At 38.9% G+C, this 20,094-nt stretch overlaps 3 protein-coding genes across 8 annotated transcripts in view; all 3 read left to right on the top strand.

Moving 5' to 3' along the window:
* LOC145484972 (uncharacterized) overlaps positions 1 to 18,220 on the top strand; it is a 96,844-nt gene extending 78,624 nt beyond the window's left edge. The window contains exon 3 of the mRNA XM_081463600.1: positions 13,450 to 18,220. Coding sequence (XP_081319726.1) covers positions 16,634 to 18,220 — 1,587 coding nt within the window. The 5' untranslated portion in view covers positions 13,450 to 16,633. The remainder of the gene's footprint in view (positions 1 to 13,449) is intronic.
* The window catches only part of LOC145484986 (COP9 signalosome complex subunit 3-like), a 227,217-nt gene that overhangs the window by 105,034 nt on the left and 102,089 nt on the right, over positions 1 to 20,094 (top strand). For all 6 annotated transcript variants that reach the window (XM_081463624.1, XM_081463622.1, XM_081463621.1 and 3 more), the window contains one exon: positions 1,378 to 1,428. In XM_081463624.1, coding sequence (XP_081319750.1) covers positions 1,378 to 1,428 — 51 coding nt within the window. The remainder of the gene's footprint in view (positions 1 to 1,377; positions 1,429 to 20,094) is intronic.
* Positions 18,976 to 19,971, top strand: LOC145484997 (uncharacterized). The gene has a single exon (XM_081463634.1). It carries the CDS (start codon positions 18,976 to 18,978, stop codon positions 19,969 to 19,971), a length of 996 nt encoding a protein of 331 aa, XP_081319760.1.

The following is a 20,094-nucleotide window of genomic DNA, read 5'->3' as shown; positions in this document are numbered from 1 at the left end:
GATGAGGATGATGAGAAGGAGGATGATGATGAGGATGATGAGGAGGATGAGGATGATGAGGAGGATGAGGATGATGAGAAGGAGGATGATGAGGAGGAGGATGATGAGGAGGATGAGGATGATGAGGAGGATGAGGATGATGAGAAGGAGGATGAAGATGAGGAGGATGAGGATGATGAGAAGGAGTATGATGATGAGGATGATGAGGAGGAGGAGGATGATGAGGAGGATGAGGATGATGAGAAGAAGGATGATGATGAGGAGGATGAGAAGGAGGATGAAGATGAGGAGGATGAGGATAATGATGAGGATGATGAGGAGGAGGAGGATGATGATGAGGATGATGAGGAGGATGATGATGATGATGAGGATGATGAGGAGGAGGAGGATGAGGAGGATGATGAGGAGGAGGATGAAGATGAGGAGGATGAGGATGATGAGAAGGAGGATGATGATGAGGATGATGAGGAGGAGGATGATGAGGAGGATGAGGATGATGAGGAGGATGATGAGGAGGATGAGGATGATGAGAAGGAGGATGATGATCAGGATGATGAGGAGGAGGAGGATGATGAGGAGGATGAGGATGATGAGAAGGAGGATGAAGATGAGGAGGATGAGGATGATGAGAAGGAGGATGATGATGAGGAGGATGAGGAGGAGGAGGATGAGGATGATGAGAAGGAGGATGATGATGAGGATGATGATGAGGAGGATGAGGAGGATGAAGATGAGGAGGATGAGGATGATGATGAGGATGATGATGAGGAGGAGGATGATGAGGATGATGAGGAGGAGGATGATGATGAGGAGGAGGAGGATGATGATGAGGATGAGGAGGATCAGGATGATGATGAGGATGACGAGGACAAGGACGACAACTATTTTAGGCCCTAAGAGGTCACTGTAGAATTTGAAACTTTGCACCTCTTGATGGGCAGGGGGCCTTGAGCACAGAATTTACCCATTTGCAGCCTTCAAATCAGAAACATTGAAAAAGTTTTTTCTGTGATTCCAACATCTTTACATACTTAAGAATAATTTTTCGCTAATTGCAGTTTATATATCAACCTGGGAAAGAACTTTTTTTCTCAAACCCTTCCACGCACGTAAAGACTCACATCAACTAGAGTGTGCAGCAAATGTGTTGAAACACCTTGATAAATAAACACAGTTTTGAAACACCATGCTAGGTAATGAAAGTGAACTCAGAAAACAACTTTAAAGTTTGAAATTCTGTTTGAAATGGGTTCCCTTTACAGTCACTTACATAGCACGCATATTGTTTCTGTACTGTAGGATTTAAATAGTAGATGAAATTATCTTGTCTCTGCTGTTAAGATATTCATTATACACACTATTTCTCTTACTTATCAGATAATTGATCTCCCAAAATACACTTCACATGTGGTCATGAGATTTTTAAAGGTAACTATAGAGAAATGTCTTATCATATTGATGCAAAAGCTTGTTACTGGTCATTAACATTGTATAGATCTCAGTTTTGTAGGAACCATTGCCTCAAGTCATCAGCCTGCTATACTCTTGTACAGTAAAAAGCTCTTTTGGAGTGTTCAATATTATGTTGCTCTTTAATTATGCACTCAATTGAATTGATTTTCACAAACCTTTGTTTATTTAAACATGTAGAGTTTTCATTGATCAACACTAAGTATTATGTATTGTACTGAGTATTTACTTAAAAGTGTCATTATTCTCTTTAACAATTGCAAGTATTTACTGGATTTTGAGTACATTTATATGCCATTGAAAGTAGTGTACCAACACACAATGTTATCATCTTTAAAGCATTTGTCTATTTGTCTATTTGTCCACTGGTGGGTTTGCGAGAGTCAAACGATTAAGAGGGATTTTTCTCAGAAAACTAACTTTAACTAGTACTGTTTTATTCAATTTGACAAGGAGTTAATTCATGCCTCCTACATTTGCACTTTTAACCTTTATTTGTACCTTTACCGTTTATTTTTGTGTTTAATGCTATTATTGCCATTATTTAAATGCTATTATTTAAAGAAATACACACCGTGCCTTCAACAGACCCATCTGTTTACATAGTATTGCCTTTAAAGATCAGCCATCAGCCGACTGTGTACGCAAAGATATCTATTCTCTGGGAGCCAAGATCGATGTTAATGTAAAGCCTGTCTTTACAAGCTGAAAACTGTCACAAACTCTGAGTGTCAAGGAAAACAAGCCCCCGATCGTCAACACGCAATGCGTTGTATACTTATTTCAATGTGATTTGTGCTATTATGTCCGGTTCACTGCCCGACACTTACATCCGTGCATAAGTGAACACCATTATTCAGCCATCGGGGAACACCTTGAAACACAGCATGGCAACAACAGAACAAAGACTGACCACCTTTTTAAAGTTCTGAGGAAATGTAACAGCAAGTTCGATTGCTTAGTCTAGGAGATGTTGTACATAAAGGACATCAATCCTTCTCTTAACATGCAAGCCGGCTCCATTCAGGCCAAACTGTTTACTTGACCCTTTAGTACATTTTTCTTTTTTGTTTCTTACCTTGGCAATTATACCTGTAGGACCCGCAAATAGTTTATGTATTGTTTCATATTTTATATGTTCTTAGTACACCTTATACTTTTTCAATTTTTAACTTGATAATGGCATAACATAGCACCGAAACATCCTTCACTTTTTAAAATGTGTTTTAAAAATCTTTTAGCATTTAACCTCTTGATCAATTCATTTTCTAAATCTCTCCAGTTACGTACATTGAAATGCGACAATTAACTGCACCTATTCAGATGTTTGGAAAAGTGCAGTATTCGACTCATCAAATGTGAAGGTGCCATCAATTTCACACAACTCTGTCAAAACCTTGACGTATTTCCAACTTTTGGGAAGTCAATGCTACAAGATCCAACAAGTTGAAGAAATCTGCTTCTAACTCTGAGAGAGAAAGCATTGAAGAGGAGTTGAAAGGCAAATTGTCCCAGCCCAAACAACTGAAGGAAGACTTCACCAACAGTCTTCATGACCTACATGAAACTTTTTTGGTATTCAAATGTGTTGTCATCATCAAAATACTTCCGTCGCTACCAAGAGCACAGTTTCAAGGGTTGATAAAATGTCACACCAAGGAACTTTCTTGATTTATATCCTAGGACATTGGCATAGACAAACACATCAACAACTTTTCCTCATGTCATTTATCTTTCTTCGAGAAGAAGAAAAAATTTCTCTTCCTCAGCACCAAGTCAAACAAGATTTATTCACTAAGTGATTTGTTTCTGTGGCAATGTTTCTTATTTGTTGATCGTTTCTGCATGGTCGACAGTTTATGTTTTTTAGCTCAAAGTTCTCACTGTTAAACCATTTCAATGCTGTTCAATGGAAGTAGCGCCCTGTATGATTGATCTGAATGTAACACCATGACACAAGTCGCATTTAAACTAAAATACGAATGCAAGGGTCTTGTAGGAAAAAGACTTCAAGGTTCGTCCTCCTCGATTCGATTGTAAGGGAAATCTTCATCGTTTCTCCTTTGCAATCCTATCTGACACTAGTTATAAGTTAGGGCTCAAATAAGGCTGGCATATTTTTAAGTTGGAAATAGATTGATGAGCTGAATGAATTCTCAAATAATTAAAAGCTCCAAATGATTTTTCATCAGAAAGCAAATGCTGTGTTGTGGTAAATGTTTTTTTGTTACACACTGGAAAGGCAATCGCTGTGTTTCAGTGAATGTTTTTTGTATATATAAACATATTCTTCAATATGCAAAAAAAGTAAAAAAGGTAAAAAATATAGTGTCCAGTAGGATTTGAACTCATAGCCTCTTGCACTCCAGGCCATCACCTACTCCACTGGGCCACATCTGCCTCTAAAGAAGATCAGTTAACCCACTGACTCCTGAATGATTTGCACGTGACCCACCCCTAAATTCCCGGGTGATTTTTGGACATTTCAGAGCGAGCGCGAGCGCTAAAAATACACCATATGCACAGTAACCACGCACACAAGATTAGGCTTCAAGACTTCATTTATTTTAAGTGGAATAAATGAAGGGCCAAAATATTAAAGAATATCAACAAAAAGAAGTCAACTTGATGTTTAAAACTGATAAGAAAACAAGAAATTACATATTTCTTTGCCACGTGACAAAATGCCTGACAGAAGCTGAGAAAATTGAATGTGCAAAAATGAGCTATTATTGACTTCGGAGAACAAATTGAAACCAAATACAACAGAATTTCCATTCTTGTACTAAAATGGCTAACATTTGAGAAAGCAATGGACAATAAACGCGAAAGGCACATGTAAAAACCAATTTGAAAGCAAGAAGTCAAATAATTTCTTTGCTGCACGACGAAATATTATAGCGCTGCGAAAGAAAGAGTTGTGAGTCAAAAAGAGGACAAAAACAAGCTAATTTGAGATCAAACGTATTTTAACTGTGCTAAATTAGAAGCCACTTAGTTCTTTTCTCGGCAGTTCTTTAATAGCTGAGTAAGACTCAAAAAAATATATTTGAACAAAGCGAATAAACTAATCAAACAAACCACGGAGGTCGCCGTAAATTAAATATGCAGAGCTAGCGTGCAAAAATACTGTTCACTCTTAAAACCTAAAATTCCCCAAAACAGGGCACTAAATGAAAGAAATGCAAAAGGAAGTTCAATGACAATAAATTTTCATTCAAGGTGAGGTGAAGAAACCTATTTAAAGGCAAAAAAATTTTGAAAATTTCGCAGATGTGCTTCATTGCACAACCGCATGTTCAAATTAATTCTTCATGCTAAAGTGAAATCTCTGAGTTTCTCCTGACCACGTTTGCAGTCATTTTATCGGCCGTCGCTTTACCGATTGTTCCAAAAGTTGAATTCAACTTTGAAGCAATAATAGACATTACCATTTTTGTTTCTTAAGTTCAGGAAGCTGCTTCAACTCCGTGATCTGTGTTCAAAACTCACTTGAAAGCGCACTGATCGTCATGCAGCGGTTGAAGGAAGGAAAAATTCTTCACCAGAAAGGTTTGAGGATTCTGTACTCCTTGATCTTCCATTCTGAGGCCACCTCAACATTAATTTGTATTTTTCTTTTCTATTTTAAATCCCAAAGTAGTAATTTCTCCTTGTTAGGAATCAAAACAAGACCTCTGAAGTTTGTACATTTAGCCCGCAGCGTGCCATAATAACCTGCACTTTACAAGCATACAATTTTAAGAAGAAAAACCGTCTGTCTAGGACCCCTAAAGTCTTCTAAAAATATGCTCAGTAAGTCGATTCTGATTGGTTTATTTCTCCAAGAACAATAGAACAATAAGAGAACCAAAAAGTCTTCAGGGAGGGTAGGAAAGGCTATTGTCCCCATGTGCTTTATTTTTAGCGGTTACGGGCGGCACAGGAAATTGGAGAGGTTTTTCACACGGGCTGTTACGGGCAGCACGGGAGTCAATGGGTTAAACATATTCATTTTATTGGTTTCTTCAGAACATTGGGTTTTTAGAACAGCAGGCTCAAGTAAATGCCTGAAAGTCACATGAAGGTCGTACGAGCCAGCTTATCCTTCAAATAAGTCGTTGCTGAACTTGTTTGAGTAAAGGAAATGTTTCTCATTCTTGCATTTGGGGATCTTCTTACATTTTTGCCAATGCCTTCATTCTCAACCAACTCAACGGAGCTGGAGTAGCGGGAGACTGTACAACTCAATGTAATTTCGAACAACTATGTTTGGACATAAGCTGTGAATGGACTCGTGTTATTTAATTAATACAAAAACTCCATTCTCAGACTTTTCATAAATCTTTATCCAAGTTCAGTGGCTCACAGCTGCTTTGATTAAAAGTCAGTACCTGAGAGTTGAATTGCTATAAGTTAGAAGGCAATTACTGCAATGGTTAAGGTGTTACTTTGAAACTGGAGACATTGTACTTGTGGTAGAAAACTTGTGGGCCCTTGGCCACATCCTGGAAGTAAAACTAAACAAGAGAGATGGGCTTGTGAGGAGAGTCACGCGGAAAACCAAGTCCGTGGTCCTGGAATGTCCCATTGACAAGGTCGTTCTTCTAGAGGCTCCTAGACTCCACAAGAGCAGCTAAACATTCTTGATCTTGATGTCTTCAATAGACTGCAAGCAGTCTCTCTTTTGCTTGGAAATCTGTGGGAAAGAACGAAATGAAGAAAGCAAAGCAAGTGTGACTGTGAGCATGACATATGAGTGGCGAGCAGTGAAGCCACAAATGGCCAGTAGTGTGGGTGGCTTGCGGCTTCGAATATCACACTCCCACGCTCATGACCCACCCCTCGCTTATGTTGCGTTCTTCTTTGCATTCTTCCCCCACAGATTTTCTAGCAAAAGAGGGACTGCTCACAGTCTATGTCTTCAAGCAATAAGTTTGCTTGAAATGTCAGAGAACAGTTGTTTCTTTATTGACTTGATTGTGATGGACCATTTCGAATGGACATAGTGACAATATATTACTCAAGTTTTTCCTTTTGAATCACTCAATTAAGTTATGTAGGTATGTAGGATTCAAACGTGTGCAACATTTCCTCTACGTGTGTTACACTTGATTTAAGATTTAACTCGTAGATCATCATGTGATTCGTTTCCTAAGATTGCATAGAGTTTCAGTTTAGTTCATCAGTTACTTCAATCTACCAGTTCACGTCATAAGGAGGAAATATTTGTAAGTTGTTTGTTGTTATCTTTTTTGAGTTAGGGCAAAACGACTTGGGTAATTTTACATTACATAATATTTGAAAGATTCATGGATCATGCTGCAATTTGATGGTAATTTTGGTTTAAAATGGCATGAGTTTTTGGCTATTTATCATATCATGGCCTCTAAATCTTCACATACTGCAGAATCTGCTTTCATTTAGCTTTCAAATGGCATATTTAACTTAAAAACTGTGGAGATATAATTTACATGAGTTGGTTAGCCATTTGGAGTTGAAAAAGAGATGGATCGCATTGGAGTTTGACGGCAAGTAGAGTGAATACGGCATGCGTTTTATTTTACAAGTTGTAGTGGTGAAGCGATTTCACTCCATCACTCCTTCACTCCTTCACTCCCTGTTAGACATTTGAAACCCCGGAGGTACTCCCATATGAAAAGGTCAGGGATGCTCATTGGAAAATGTGAAGTTAACTCCTAAAGGTGACTAATGTGGGAGTTGTTTGAGCTCCATTAGACCCCTAAAAGATATCACTTAAAATGGAATAGGTTCGATTGATTACCAGCCACTGTTTAAGAAAGGATTCCATGCGCACTTGTAGACCCGAGTCGCGTACTTGAGAGATCAGCGGAAATCAAGCCTAAAAACAAATTAAATGAGAGCATTTCTTTTAATTATTATTTCTTCGAGTACACCCTAAAGAATACTTTGACAGCTAAAAAGGGTGACATTTCGTCGTCAACACCATAAGTGATACCAGAATTCTTGATTTGTACTCAAGATGATGAGAATCCCTGACCTTTTCATCTTGGAGTTTCCCCCCGGGTTTCGAACATCCACCGTTTAAGGCCATTTTACAATCGCTTGCACCGTGTCAAGTTAGTTATTCTTTGAATTTCTGATGCAAGTACTCAATATCTTACAACAGAAACACTCTGCATTATAAAAAATTTCGCACATACGTTTTTATAAATGGAAACTACCTGTAATTATATAAATAGCTCATTTCCCGAAGGTGCCTGCTCATACAGGCTTAACCATACTCAATTGCCAAAAAAGAAGACATTGAAAGCTACAAAATTGATGAGCTGTATGAATTTTTTCAAATGATTCAAGCCGTGATTAAATGTTTTAGACAATCAACAGTCAAAAGAATTGAGGAGAATTTGAACGACGTGTTCTGCTGTTTATTTATACGATATTGTAAATGAATACACATAAAGACCGACATGACAAAATGAGGAACAAATATTTGACAAATAGGAGAAATGACATTACACAAGGCTGGGAGTTCTGCAGTCTTTAATATCGCCTTGGAAAGGGAAGGAAAAAAAAGAAGTTACTACAACACAGGGTATTCCTATTTGGTCACCCATCCAAGTATGAACCCAGCCAGACAGGGCTTAGCTTTGTTGGGCGGACGAGACATGGTGCTGTCCTTGTGGTATGGTGACTCTACGCTGAATGCATTTATTTTGATTTCTAAGATGAGAAAAGGTAACAAAGAGAGAAAAAACCACTGATACTGGCTGGGAAAATAAAGACCAAAAAAAATGAAAGGAATGAAAATTAGAATTATTACTTGCTTTGGTGATGGGACAAGAAGTGGTACCTTCTTTATAATTGTCTCGGTCTCTTGGACTGATAACTTCATGAATGTTTTCGACAGTGTCTTACCGTTGCCTTGTGCTCTATTTCTTAACAATGCCAGTGGGCTTTAACTGTAACATAACCTGCAGATTAAAACCTGAAGTCAGTGGCATCAAAATTGTCACTGTTAACAGACGATCCATTTTCCAAGTTGAGTGGCACATACCCACTTTGATTTGGCTGCCACCTATTGTGGCCTCTAAATCATTATGTACTGTGGAATCTACATTCACCTAGCTTTCAAATGGCAATCTGTGGGGATGTAGTGGAGGTAAAAAATTATTTACCTGAGTTGGTTAGCACTGTGACCGGTTGTAAGATAAATGGGTCGTGTTGCAATTCAGCAGAAAGTAGAGTGGAATACAGTATGATTTTAACCTATCGTGGCCTCTAAACCATTATGTACTACAAAATATACATTCACCTACAATGGGCAACAAAATTGTTGAGACACTTGGCGGTAAAATTCAATTTTCAAGCGTCTTGGACACATTCCCCCCCTTCCCCTCCAAGCAATGTTCATTTTTCTAGTTCTTAGACTGCACAGACCACAATGCCTATACAACATGAAATTGGGGTTCTGGGGGTATCAGAGAATTATCACTAGATGCAAATAAAATTGAATAAGTGCTTAAATATCGAAAAGCATCATTTCCTAAAAGTGTCTCAACTACTTTGGCGTCCTTTGTCTGGAGTCTATTTATGTAAATTGTGGCTATTTCCATTATATATCCAAGCTCTAGCAAGTTACTTTTCACAAAAGCAACTAAATGCATGGTTCAGAGTGATTTGTGACTAAAGAAAAAGTGGCAAGTGTTTTTTTCTCACCAAAATATCGATGCAAAGACGAAACCTGGTCTATCCCATTAATAATTTGATCCATATTTAGCCCTCAAGGTGGTGTTTATCGCCACTTTTTCACTTTTAAAGCGTTCAAAGAGTGTCTTTATCACTTTCATTCAACTTAATTCTCACTATGATGCAATGGCAAGTTTTTTTCTATTCAGTTGTCATATTTTGACGAAAAAACAGAAATTGTACCGTTCTGTGGCAAAAAACTCTCTATGTCTGACCTCAATACAATGGTTTACCATCTTAGATGACCTTAAAATGATGTCACCGTAACGTTTGCATATCATTTTGATAACGGCATTGTACTGAGCACATAAAATTTTATATCAATCGATGGTTTAAGTGCTTTTCAACTTTTACAGGGCAAATTTTCAACGGCTTCCCATTGGTAAACCAGTTATATAGAACAGTTAATTAATTCCATTTTTAACACTTCACCATTGATAAAACATTGAGAACTTGTGACATGATGTTCAAAAGTGTGATAAAACAAGTGATCTTATTTAATTTTGTCTGCTGAACAGAATGCTGTTAACAGAATGCTTCAAACACGTAAGTGACATAAAAATGATGTCATTACACTTGGTAAACTGTCGCTAAACCGATAAAAAAGTACCTTCTGAGCCCAAAAGTTACTTTTATAACATAGTATCTCATTTTAATTGCTATTGTACAAAGTTTTTCCTTCCTTTTTCAGTTCAGCTTGGAATAATGATTATTTAATGCAGATAAATGCAGTTTTTTCACCGGTAACCACAAGTACCTACTAGTAACCATGCATAACCAAATGATGGTTAAAAGGAGACTCTTAATATTGATAAGTCAATTCGTGGTTACCCGTGCTTGGCTGCAGTTACCCGTTGATTTTCTTGTAAATCAGTTGTTTGAATGACTCCAAGATAGCCTGCTTTGGGAGTACCACCCATAGTTTGTAATTCAACAATTAGTTTATTATTGCATTCCTTTTTCGGAGAGAAGTAAGGTGGAGATGACGAACAGCCTAAACTGGCGATGTCATGCACGTATGTCACACAAGATTAAACTTCCCAAAAAGTTGATAATTTCCTTAAATTTTTGTACTAATGAGTGACCTTGCCATAATTTTCCCATGAAAAGAACCCAAATCCCGGAATAAAGTGATGGCATACATTTCAATTAAGTGCTACACTTTTCTGTTGCAGACAATGGGCGACAAAAGTGTTGAGACAGTTGGCAGTAAAATTCAATTTTTGAGCGTCTTGGACACATTTTCCCCCCTTCTACCCCAAACAATGTTGATTTTTTATTTCTTAGACTACACAGACCACAGTGTCTACACAATGTTGAATTGCGGGGGCAGGGATATCAGAGAATTAATGCTAGGTGCAAATAAAATAGAACAAGTGCTAAAATATCGAAAAGCGTCATTTCCTAAGTGTCTCAACTACTTTTGTGGCCCATTGTACCTTTCAAATGGCCTATTTCACTTAAAAATCTGTGGAGATGTAGTGGAGAAAATAGTTATGCACTGGTTACTTGATCATGCTGCGATGTGACAGGGCGGAAACATGGCACAAGTTATAAGTTATTTTTTAAAATCTCAAAGAGGCCTCAAAATAACTTACTTTTGACAAATCTGCTCTCTCTTAGCTACAAAATAACAGATTATGTTAAAAAATCAACTCAAAAAAAAATAGTTTAGCCGATATGAAAAGGCAGTTTTACACATGCATGGCTCATATTATTATTATTACTATCACTGTCACTGTCACTATCACTATTATTATTATTATCATCACTGTTATTACTATTATGATTCTGTTCCTTTTAACCCATTGACGCCTGAATGAAATTGCCTGCGACCCACCCCTAATTCCCTGGCATTTTTTGGAATATTTCAAAGCGAACAAAAGCACAAAAATAAACTATATGCGCAGTAACCACATACACAAGGTCAGGTTTTGAGACATCATTTATTTAAAGTTGAATAAATGAAGGGTCAAAATATTAAAAAATATTAACAAAAAGAACTCAACCTGATGTGTAAAACTGATGAGAAAACAAGAAATTATTTTATTTCTTTACCGTGCGACAAAGTGTCCCACAGAAGCTGAGAAAATTGACTTTGTGGAAATGAGGTTTTTTTTTATAGTTTATTTTATTGATAAAAACATATTGCAATATTGCAACAAATTAAGAAATTAGTGCAAAAAAGAGGGTTGTTACAACTGATAATATACTAATGAAAAATAGTCGATAATGTATACGATAGTAAATATTACAAACAATATGTCTCTCTAGATTTGTACAAATGTATATAGCTGGGGGAAAGGGCAACATAGTCACGTCAAGTCATTTGTCTGTTTCAAGCTGGATAATAAATTTGGATATGAATTCAGAAGTATCTTGTTTTTGCATTGTTTTGCAAGCATAGTGGTATTGGTTTGCATATAACAGAAGAAGACGCAAATCCTTTTTTGGTTATCAGAAAGATTGGTGTTTGGTGTTGGTAAATTGAGAAAGCATTGTAGCGAGGTTAGGCTGACATTGATTTGGTGTAAATTATTGAACCACTGAAGAGACTCGACACATAATTTCAAGAAAGATTGACGATCGAAGAATGCATGTTTAATAGAGTCATTTTCATGGCACAGAACACATTTGACACAGTCAGTGGGTATTCCAAATCGATTAAGTTCTTTATTAGTGACTAGTATTCTGTGCAACAACTTGAAATAGAATTGTCTTAACTTATTATCCCAAGTGATTTTGCAATTGTTTTGGATATAGTTCACCCAACTGTCAGCAACTTCAGGACAATTTTTCCGCCATGATTTAATAGCAGTAGGTTCTGTTTTGATTTCCTCTACAGAAAGTTTTCTTTAAATTGAGAGTGATATCTTTAGATGGCTGGAAATCAAAGTTTTCGCAAATTGAATTCAGATCCCAAGGTCCATATGAACTGATGCGTAACTTTTGAGATAAGCGGGAATAGCTGAGGTGATTTGGTAGTATTGCAGAAAGTTAACTTTGATGTTATATTTATTGCTGAATTCTTGTGGTGAAAGATAATTACCTTGATTGTGCAGCAAGTCTTGCACAAAAACATTACTATCCCGCCATGCCTTCCAAAAGACCGATTTGTTTTCTATAGTGATATCTCTGTTGTTCCACAAGATGAATTCGCGTTTCAAGGGATCTTCGTAATTGCTACGTAGTTCTTGAAAGTGATCAAGGAGTTCTGGATAAAAGAGAGGGATTTTTCTGTCTAATTTCGCAACACTGTAATTACAGTTTAGAAGAAAAAGGAGCCCGCCATGTTTATCGAAGTAGTAATTAGGGATTGCCGTCCAGGTGTCATGAGTGTTATTTAAGAGCCTACTTATTCAACTGAGACATAGTGCTTTTATAACAGTCCTGAAGCAGGGAAAGCTTAGCCCACCCTTAGATAAGGGGTGGAACAGAACCTGTCGCTTGATCTTATCTCTCTTATTCTTCCATAGAAAAGCAAACAGTTTACTTTGGGTTTGTTGTATTGCAGTTTCTGGGACAGAAAGCATGGAGGCAGTATAGATTAGCTGAGACAAACCTAGAGATGTTGCTAGCATAGTTCTCCCAAAGAGCGTCAGGTCCCGCGGCCGCCATATATTAAGCTTCGTTTCCATTTTCCTTATTTTGACATAAAAATTATTGTTGTTGTTGGCAGCTGCATCGTGGGAAAGGTAAGTTCCAAGGAATTTTTTGAGATCTTTTGGACACTGGAATTTTAAAGGCTATATCTTATTTTTGCTTGAAGCACCAATCCACAAGGCTTTGGTTTTCTTTTTATTTAATTGCAAAGCGGACAATACTCCAAATAAGTTAACTATATTCATGGCATTTCTAAGTGATGTACTATCTTCAAGAATCAGGGTTGTATCATCCGCAAACTGTGAGATCTTAGCGTTCTCTCCACTTGGTAGTTCAATGCCCCGGCAGAGTTGGTTTTGGCATATTTTGAGGGCTAGCATTTCGACTGCTAACACAAACAAAAGAGGACTCAGGGGACACCCTTGACGGACACCTCGAGAGACTTTGAAGTAATTAGTCATGAAACCTCCATTCATCACACCACTTTCAACATTATTATAAAGAATGGATATCCATTTTGTAATATTTGGACACAAAGTTGTATAATTCAATACACTTGTGGATAAAATTCCATCCGATGGTGTTGAAGGCTTTACGAAAATCAATAAAAAGTAGGATGCCTGGGAGTTTTTTGGCCTCTGTATATTTCATGATATCATTTAAAAGCCGAACATTTTGGCCAATGAATCTACTTTTAATGAAGCCTGTTTGATCAGAGTGTATAATCGAAGACAGTATTGACTCAATTCTTTGGCCGATTGCTTTTGCCAAGATTTTGTAATCAACATTTAAGAGAGTAAGCGGTCACCAATTGGACAGCTCAATAAGGCAGGAGTCGTCTTTGGTATCAAACAGATAATGCCACACCTTTGAGATATTGACAATTGTCCTTTGGTGAAAGCTTCGTTATATGAATTAAGGAGATGTGTGCCAATTAGGTCAAAGAATGTTTCATAAAATTCTTTGGAAAAGCCATCCTCTCCAGGGGATTTGTTGTTCTGAAAGGATGTTAAAACGTTTTTTATCTCATCAAGTGTTAGGTGAGATTCAAGAGACACTGATTCCTCAAAAGACAATTTGGAAATGTCTAGGTCCTCAACAAAGGCGAAAAAGTTGTCTCTGAAATTCGTGGAAAGAAAGCCAGATGATTTTGTTTCTAGTAAATGGCTATGAAATAATTCTATTTCTTGGTTGATTTGTTTCATGTCCGAAATAATCTCACCATTCTCAAGTTTTAACTGTGCAATAACCTTTTTCTCAAAGTTTCGCTTTTCTAAATTGAAAAAATAATTGGTAGGTTTCTCACCTTTTTCAATCCAGCGGGCTATTGAATGGAACATGGCTTCTTTGCCTTTTTTTTTCGTAAATATCTTTGAGTTCTGTCTTGATTGATTCATATTCATCCAACAGTGGTTGGTTGAAGTGGTTGTTCCTGTGACATATATCATTATCAAGGGCATCGAGTTTTCCATGGAGATAAGTTTCTCTGTTTTTAAATTCCTTGTGTTTAACTTTTGAGTATGATATGGTTTCAGAGCGAAACTTCATCATAATAAGTTCCCATAAAAGTTGATGGCTCTCAACTTCTTGATACTTTGCTAAAATTCTCGGTAAACGTCCTGTGATAAGCTGAACATAGTTTTCATCTTCTAATAGTTGGTTATTGAATTTCCACATGCCTGGGCCGCGATGAAACGCATCGTTGATTTCTACGCTCAAGTAAATGGCCTTGTGGTCTGGAGAAATTGAGGAGCGGATTTCAGCTGTTCTTATGTTTGACTTAAAAGACTGTGCAACAAGAAAAATCTTCAATTCTAGATTTAACCTTCAGAAATTTTGATTCATAAGTAAATGCCTTTTTATTGGGGTGTAGGACTCGATAAACATCAACAAGACATAATTCGTCCATAAAACTAAAAAGAGAGTTCCTGTAACTTGTTTCTTGCCATTGTCGCCCTCCACGTTTATCTATTGAATGAAGAGTGGTGTTCCAGTCACCAGCGATTATAGTTCTGGATGTGTTTGTTTTAGAGACAATATCTGTACATAAGTTCTGTGTAAACAAAGTTTGCTGTTGGGAATCACATGGAGCATAAACGGAAGCTAACAAAAATCTTCATCACCTAGCTTGATTTTTGCGATAGCCAATCTACCATTCAGATCAGTAGACAGACGCTCTAAAGAGAACAAAGAGTTTGGCCTCTTTGGTTTCCTGAAGACAATAGAAATCTGCTTTTTGATTCTTGAGATACAAAAACAATGCCCTTCGCTTGACGTGATTACGTAACCCCCTTACATTCAATGATAAGATTTTGATGAATTTCATAATATTGTACCGAATAAAACCTAACACCTATTCTTAAATGCACAATAGCTACGCTAACAAACAGCAACAAAGGCTTGAGCCAGAGAAAAAAAATAAGAAAACGAAAATATGACGACAGGCAAAAATACTAGTAGAGTTTAGAAATATAAATGAGCTACGTTTAAGAGACTAACTTACTTAGTAACCACAAAAGTAATCAAGATGAATGAAAGAATTACGAAGTGAAGTTGCACAGTTCTTAAAAAAAATACAAGACAAACACCGCACTCAGTAAACAACAACAACTAAAAAAGTGACTATGCTGGGAGGTTTGAAAGTATTTCTAATTTCCAAAAGAAAAAAAAGAAATTCTACTTCCAAACTTTCTGTAAAGGAAGGGAAGCAAAGCGAAAAAGTGCTAGCCTCTCTTCCTCCTTCCCGTTCGATCTCATTTCCCTCAAAATATGCAAATTTCCACTTCGATACGATATTTACGGTTTTTGTAAGATCTCCGCAAAATGGTTAATTACAAATTTTTAAGGTCGTTTTCACTAAAGATCCTAGTGGGGGATCCATCAGGCGACATTTTTATGAATATCTTACCGTCCAAGGACCAACAGCAAAGAAGTAAACTGTCTCTCCACATCTTGTTTGCTTGACCCATGACAAAGCATCTGTGACCTGTGAGGTTTTCATTAATAAAGATGTGATCTTTTAACTCTGGAATGGATACAGGGCATCTTGGAAATACACTTGACATTTTCGCTGTCTTGAGCCTTGTTCTTGCTTTATATAGTTTGGTTTTAACTTTGTGGCTCGCAAACTTAACGATAATTGCGGTATTGCTGCTTCTTCTTTTAAGATGATGCGATATTTCTATATCATTTGATGAAATGTCAACATCTAACGCATTGGCGATTGCGAGGACCGCCTCTTCCGTAGAGCTGTACACTTCTTTTGGGACACCATGGATTTCCAGGCTGTTTTTTCTTGTATATTGTTCTAAACTATTGACCGGAACTGTCGTGACTGCGTAGCGTTAGAACCGGATGTCATATTTAGTTCTTAGATGATTAAAGATGATTGACGAGTGAAATTGTAATAAGAGACAAGTATTATGAAATAGGTTGAGAGGGGAGAGACACGAACACAACGCAAACAACACGAGGATCGAGAGAGAAACTATTTTGTATTATTTTCGTTTCGTTTTGTCATTAAACCCGGGAATTGTTCACAACATCGAGAGTCTTTTGTGTACCATACAACTTCGGGACATAAGTGGTGCCGGGACCAGGATTTGCCGGGAGAAAAGGAGTGTGATTTCAACACAAGACCTTGCACAAACATGGGAGACTCAGACAACGAGAAATCCGACCAAGGTGAGACAGGCATGTCACAACAAGAACAAGATCTCGAGAAGAAAATCAAGAAAGAAATTGACAAACTAAAATTCTACTTAAAGGAAAGCGATGAGCTTTAAGAAGACTGCGATTACAGCGAGATTGCAAGCGAACGGATGAAATTCAAGACCGCTTAAATGACCTTATGTCAACACTACAAGAACTTAAAATTGACCGCGGAATATCGACGCAGAGAGAGGTGAGACAGTGGAAAAAGGACTTGAAGGCCACATACGTGCCGCTTTTGGAAATGAAAACCAAACTAAGCAAGGTGTTGGAGGAAAAAGAGCGAAACAAAAGTCAAAAGGCCGAGGAGGAGAAACTCAGAGCAAAATTCAAGCAGGAGGAGAAATTTAGACGCGAGATCCAGCAACAAGAGAAGGAACTTTGGGAAGACAAGATGACGGCGGAGTTAAAATTAACAGAAACGAAAATCGAGATGGAAAAAGCCGCGCAAGCTGCCTGTGTGAAGCTGCCAGAGCTCAAGATAACCCCTTTCAATGGCACTTCGGTTGACTGGATCAGGTTTGAGAACATGTTTACATCAAAAATAGACAGCAAGCCATTATCGGACGAGGAAAAATACGGCTACCTTTTGGAGCTGGTGGCCCCAAAGGTAAGAGATAGACTAGCTAATTTAAAGCCGGGTACTCTGGGGTACAAGACGGCGTGGGACAGGTTGAGAACTGAGTTTGGACAGAGCAAAACTGTTGTCACTGCACATATGGAAGAGATAATTAACTTGCCAGTTACCAGAGGACTAAATTACGAAAGGGTGCGCGAATTTTATGAGAGGCTAAGCAAGAATTTTGACGCATTGCAAACTCTGGGGGAGGGAGAGATGCTCAAGGGTTTTGTTCTGTCAACCCTGAACAAGCTTCCCCAAGTAAAACCCGATTTGGTGAGAACAGACAAAGGGTGGGAAGATTGGAACATGGAAAAGTTGATCAATTCTATCCAAAAATGGCTCAAGTGCAACAAACCTGAAGACAATCACAAAGATCAAACGGAACCAAAAAGAAGGGAACGTAGTTATTTTGGCCAGAAACAGCCCCACTGCCTGTTCTGTGAGAAAAACCACTGGGGAGAATCGTGCCCAACATATGACACAATCGCGAAACGGAGAGAGTTCTTTGCAGCAAGACGACTATGTTTCAATTACGCCCGCCCAGGACATACCGGGAAGGAATGTCAAAACAGGTTGTGCTATAAGTGTAAGAGCAAACACCACACCAGCCTATGTGATAGGTCCAAGGGAAGCGAGACGCAAGATCCCAACGCCACGCTAAGCGGATACGCGCCGTCTGTCAAGGAAAGGTCCCTACCCGCCATAGTACCATTGAAAATCCAGGGGAGTATGTTTTGGGCTTACCTAGACACAGGGTCGGGAAGAAACTTTATCTCCAAAGAAGCAGCTAACAAGTTGAAGTTAAACCCAATACGTCACGAGTCACGCCACATTGTAACGGTTAATGAGACGAAGAAACAGTCTATGCCAATCTATGACGTGACAATCAACTCAATCGACAGTAAGGCAAGCGAGAAAATAGAAATCACAGGAAGCAAACTCAGATTTCACAACTATCAAGAGGCCCACCCTTTCAGAACTGAAGGAGAAATATCAACATGTCCAGGGAAAGATGTTTTACAGAACCGCAAGCAAAGAGTATCCAATCCATCTAATACTCGGGGATGCAACCTACTGCAAGATCAGGACGGAACAAGTGTATAAGGGCAAACCAGAAGATCCAATCGTTGAGGGAACCACATTTGGCTGGGTTGTTCATGGTGGGAGAGAATACACAGACAGCAATTGCATGTATGTGAGAGAGACTGACGAGTATGAAAGACTACTCGCTTGACATTTTAGGAGTAGAGGACCGGGGAGAAGACGATCAGCTAGACATCTACAAGGAATTTCAAGAGGGCATATCGAAGAGAAGTGATGGCAGGTACGAGGTGGGCGTGCCATGGATTCCAGGTGCCAAGCTCTCAAATACAAATGAGGAGCCCAGCAGGAGACGTCTTCACAACGCAGAACGAAAACTGAAGAGAAACGAAGAGCTGAAGATTAAGTATGACAACATAGTTTACGAACAGATCGAGTAGAACATCGTCGAGAAAGCACCAGAGCAGCCAATGGGTGAACGTGTATTTTACATGCCCCACAAGCCGGTGGTGAGAGAGAGCGCTACTTCAACCAAGGTGAGAATGGTGTTCGATGCAAGCACGAAACCACATCCACTCGCCAACAGTGTGAACGAGTGCATGCACACCGGCCCACCGCTACAACTACTGCTATGGGACATCATGATTAGGGCGCGAATGTCATCTGACATACTGCTGGCAGATCTTCAAAAGGCGTTCCTACAGATTGTAATCAAGGAGGAGGACAGGGATGTGTTCCGCTTCTTATTCAACATAAATTGAAAGGAAGAGCATTTATGTTTTGCAAGAGTGTCCTTCGGAACAGAAGCTAGCCCGTTCATGCTGGGGGCTACCCTTCAGCATCATTTCAATGAACAACTGCCGGAGTTAGAGGATACTGTCCAAATGCTAAAAGAAAACACTTACGTGGACAATCTCATGAAAACCGGAAGGGGTGTGGAGGAACTAAAGGAGTTCAAACAGGAAGCAACTGAGATTCTTGAAGGCGCCAGGTTCCCAGTACACAAGTGGGAGTCCAACATTCCAGAATTAGATAGTGAGGACAATCCAAGCAGGTTGCTCGGACTCATGTGGGACAAGAGGGAGGATATGCTAGAGATCCAAGCACAGATACAGGGTGAACAAGCACCAACAAAACGATCCATTCTCAGTCAACTCTCAAGTATCTATGATCCACTCGGCATAATTTCACTGACCATGGTAGAGGGCAAGCAAATTTACAGAGAGGTGTGTGATGAAAAGGTTGGCTGGAACACTGAAGTGAACAGTGTCAATTCACGAGATTGGCTCAAGTGGAGTAGTCAGCTGAGGAACATCAAGGTGCCCAGGAGCGTAGCCAGAGATATCAGTAAGATAAGGGCTGTACATCTCCACGCTTTCGCAGATGCCAGTAACATAGCGTGTTCAGCAGTGACCGTTGCTGTAGTGGAACACTCAACAGGTTTTGTGAAGGTGCTGCTAACGTCAAAATCGAGGATTTCAAAATGTAACACATCGATTTCAAGGCTAGAACTGGTGGGAGGTCAGATGGCCGCAAACATGGTGAGAAATTTACTGACAACACTGGGGCGGTGGCCTATCACTTCAGTGAACATGTGGATGGACAGCATGGTTGCGCTATTTTGGATCTGCAACCCAGGAAGAGCATGGAAAACATTCGTATCCAATCGAGTGAGGAAGATCGCTGGGATCACTCAAGAAACCGGAATCCAGTGGAGATATTGTGCAACTGACAAGAATTTGGCAGACTTAGGAAGCCGTGGTGCCTCACTAGAGAAGATGCAGAAAGGGCAGTGGTTTGAAGGGCCGGAGTAGTTGCTACATGAGGAGGAGTGGCTTGAACAGCCGGAATTAGAGAAAACTAAAAGCGTCAGTGAAGAACACAGACCAGAAAAGGAAGAAACGCTTTATTCAGCCAAGAAGGAGCCTGATGAGTGG

Source organism: Orbicella franksi, chromosome 4 (assembly GCF_964199315.1).
Source record: "Orbicella franksi chromosome 4, jaOrbFran1.1, whole genome shotgun sequence".
NCBI classification, from domain to species: domain Eukaryota; kingdom Metazoa; phylum Cnidaria; class Anthozoa; order Scleractinia; family Merulinidae; genus Orbicella; species Orbicella franksi.
This window is presented reverse-complemented; position numbering and strand designations above follow the sequence as displayed.

Coding starts and splice junctions, on each gene's coding strand:
- LOC145484997 (XM_081463634.1), top strand. CDS start 18,976: ATGCTGGGGGCTACCCTTCAGCATCATTTCAATGAACAACTGCCGGAG.